Below are 1,047 nucleotides of genomic sequence, written 5' to 3'. Positions count from 1 at the left end.
ATCAATGCTTTAGCTGGACACTGCCAGTCTCCAGGAGGGGACATGAGAATGGATGGGCTGAGGGTTCCTCACCTCTGTCCGGAAGCTGCAACCGGTCACTGGGGTGAGACCACACATAGAGGGCATTGCTGAAGACACCGTAGCATCCTAGACACTCTCAGGAATATTGGAAATGTGGATCAATGATGAATGACATCTATGGATAGTATTGATTTTATTTGCAATCCATAGGCTGTGTAACCTTCCGCTCATCCTTGTGGAGAGCAGTCCCTATTTCTGTTTGCTCCCTTTGCCTCAAGCCAGAACTCCTCTGGAAAATCTGGCTCTATTTCTGGCAAATAAGCCTTCTACTCCAAGTCTGAGAGAAGAGAAAATGGAAACTCCTCCTTTCAGTTTTCCACCTAAACTTGGTTACTCACCAGTTGAATGTTGGGGATTCATAGGGTCTCGATGGTCAGGAGTTTCTGCAAATGGAGATGAAATGTGGGTGGTTTTCTTTCTCTCTGCTCAGGGTCTCTTCCAGCCAGATTTCCAATAACTACACTGCTGTTCCCAGCCCTTGGGCATGTGGTAGGAGAGCAGCACTGGTGGTGAGGGGGAGTGAGTTCCTCTGAGCTTTTGTATAAACAGATGGTGCTGACACGGCCTTCCCACCCCACTGTCCTTCCTTTTCCCAGTCCCCGCTCTACCTGGACACTGTCAGCCTGCAGCAGGGGACCTGAGGATGGATGGGCTGGGGCTTCCTCACCTCTGACCTGAAGATGCAATGGGTCACTGGGGTGAGACCACACATAGGGGTCACGTTCAAAGAGTCCGTAGCATCTGTAGGTCCCAGTTTGTGTGGAGGAGACTTGATTCAAAAGGAAGACAGCCTCGTGATTACCACCCTGGTGTCTGATGAATTGGTTCTGGATGATGCGATCTCCATCTTCTTTGCTAAGAATAAATGCTTCAAACTTGAGTGTTGAGAAACATTGTAACTTCACATTCTCCCCGGAAGCCACTACAGTTCCAGTCATGCTTGAGAGGGACGGTTTCTCAAAAGCA

At 49.1% G+C, this 1,047-nt stretch overlaps 1 protein-coding gene across 2 annotated transcripts; it reads right to left on the bottom strand.

Annotated features, from left to right (window-relative positions):
* LOC124233265 (leukocyte immunoglobulin-like receptor subfamily A member 3) lies at positions 1-1,041 on the bottom strand. 2 transcript variants are annotated; one of them, XM_046650435.1, is made up of 3 exons: positions 749-1,041; positions 420-464; positions 1-98 (listed from the first exon to the last, which is right to left on the bottom strand). In XM_046650435.1, the coding sequence occupies exons 1-3, from the start codon at positions 1,017-1,019 to the stop codon at positions 10-12; spliced, it is 405 nt and encodes a 134-aa protein (XP_046506391.1). In that variant the 5' UTR covers positions 1,020-1,041; the 3' UTR covers positions 1-9. The 2 variants fall into 2 exon arrangements, 1 of the variants encoding a protein (XP_046506391.1); XR_006887015.1 differs by having other exon boundaries at positions 7-196.
* Between the last annotated feature and the right edge of the window lie 6 nt (positions 1,042-1,047).

Source organism: Equus quagga, unplaced genomic scaffold, assembly GCF_021613505.1.
Source record: "Equus quagga isolate Etosha38 unplaced genomic scaffold, UCLA_HA_Equagga_1.0 176924_RagTag, whole genome shotgun sequence".
NCBI lineage: Eukaryota > Metazoa > Chordata > Mammalia > Perissodactyla > Equidae > Equus > Equus quagga.
This window is presented reverse-complemented; position numbering and strand designations above follow the sequence as displayed.

Coding starts and splice junctions, on each gene's coding strand:
- LOC124233265 (XM_046650435.1), bottom strand. CDS start 1,019: ATGACTGGAACTGTAGTGGCTTCCGGGGAGAATGTGAAGTTACAATGT. Junction 465..748: donor ATTGCATCTTCAGGTCAGAG/GTGAGGAAGCCC, acceptor CTCCATTTGCAG/AAACTCCTGACCATCGAGAC. Junction 99..419: donor GAATCCCCAACATTCAACTG/GTGAGTAACCAA, acceptor GTCTCACCCCAG/TGACCGGTTGCAGCTTCCGG.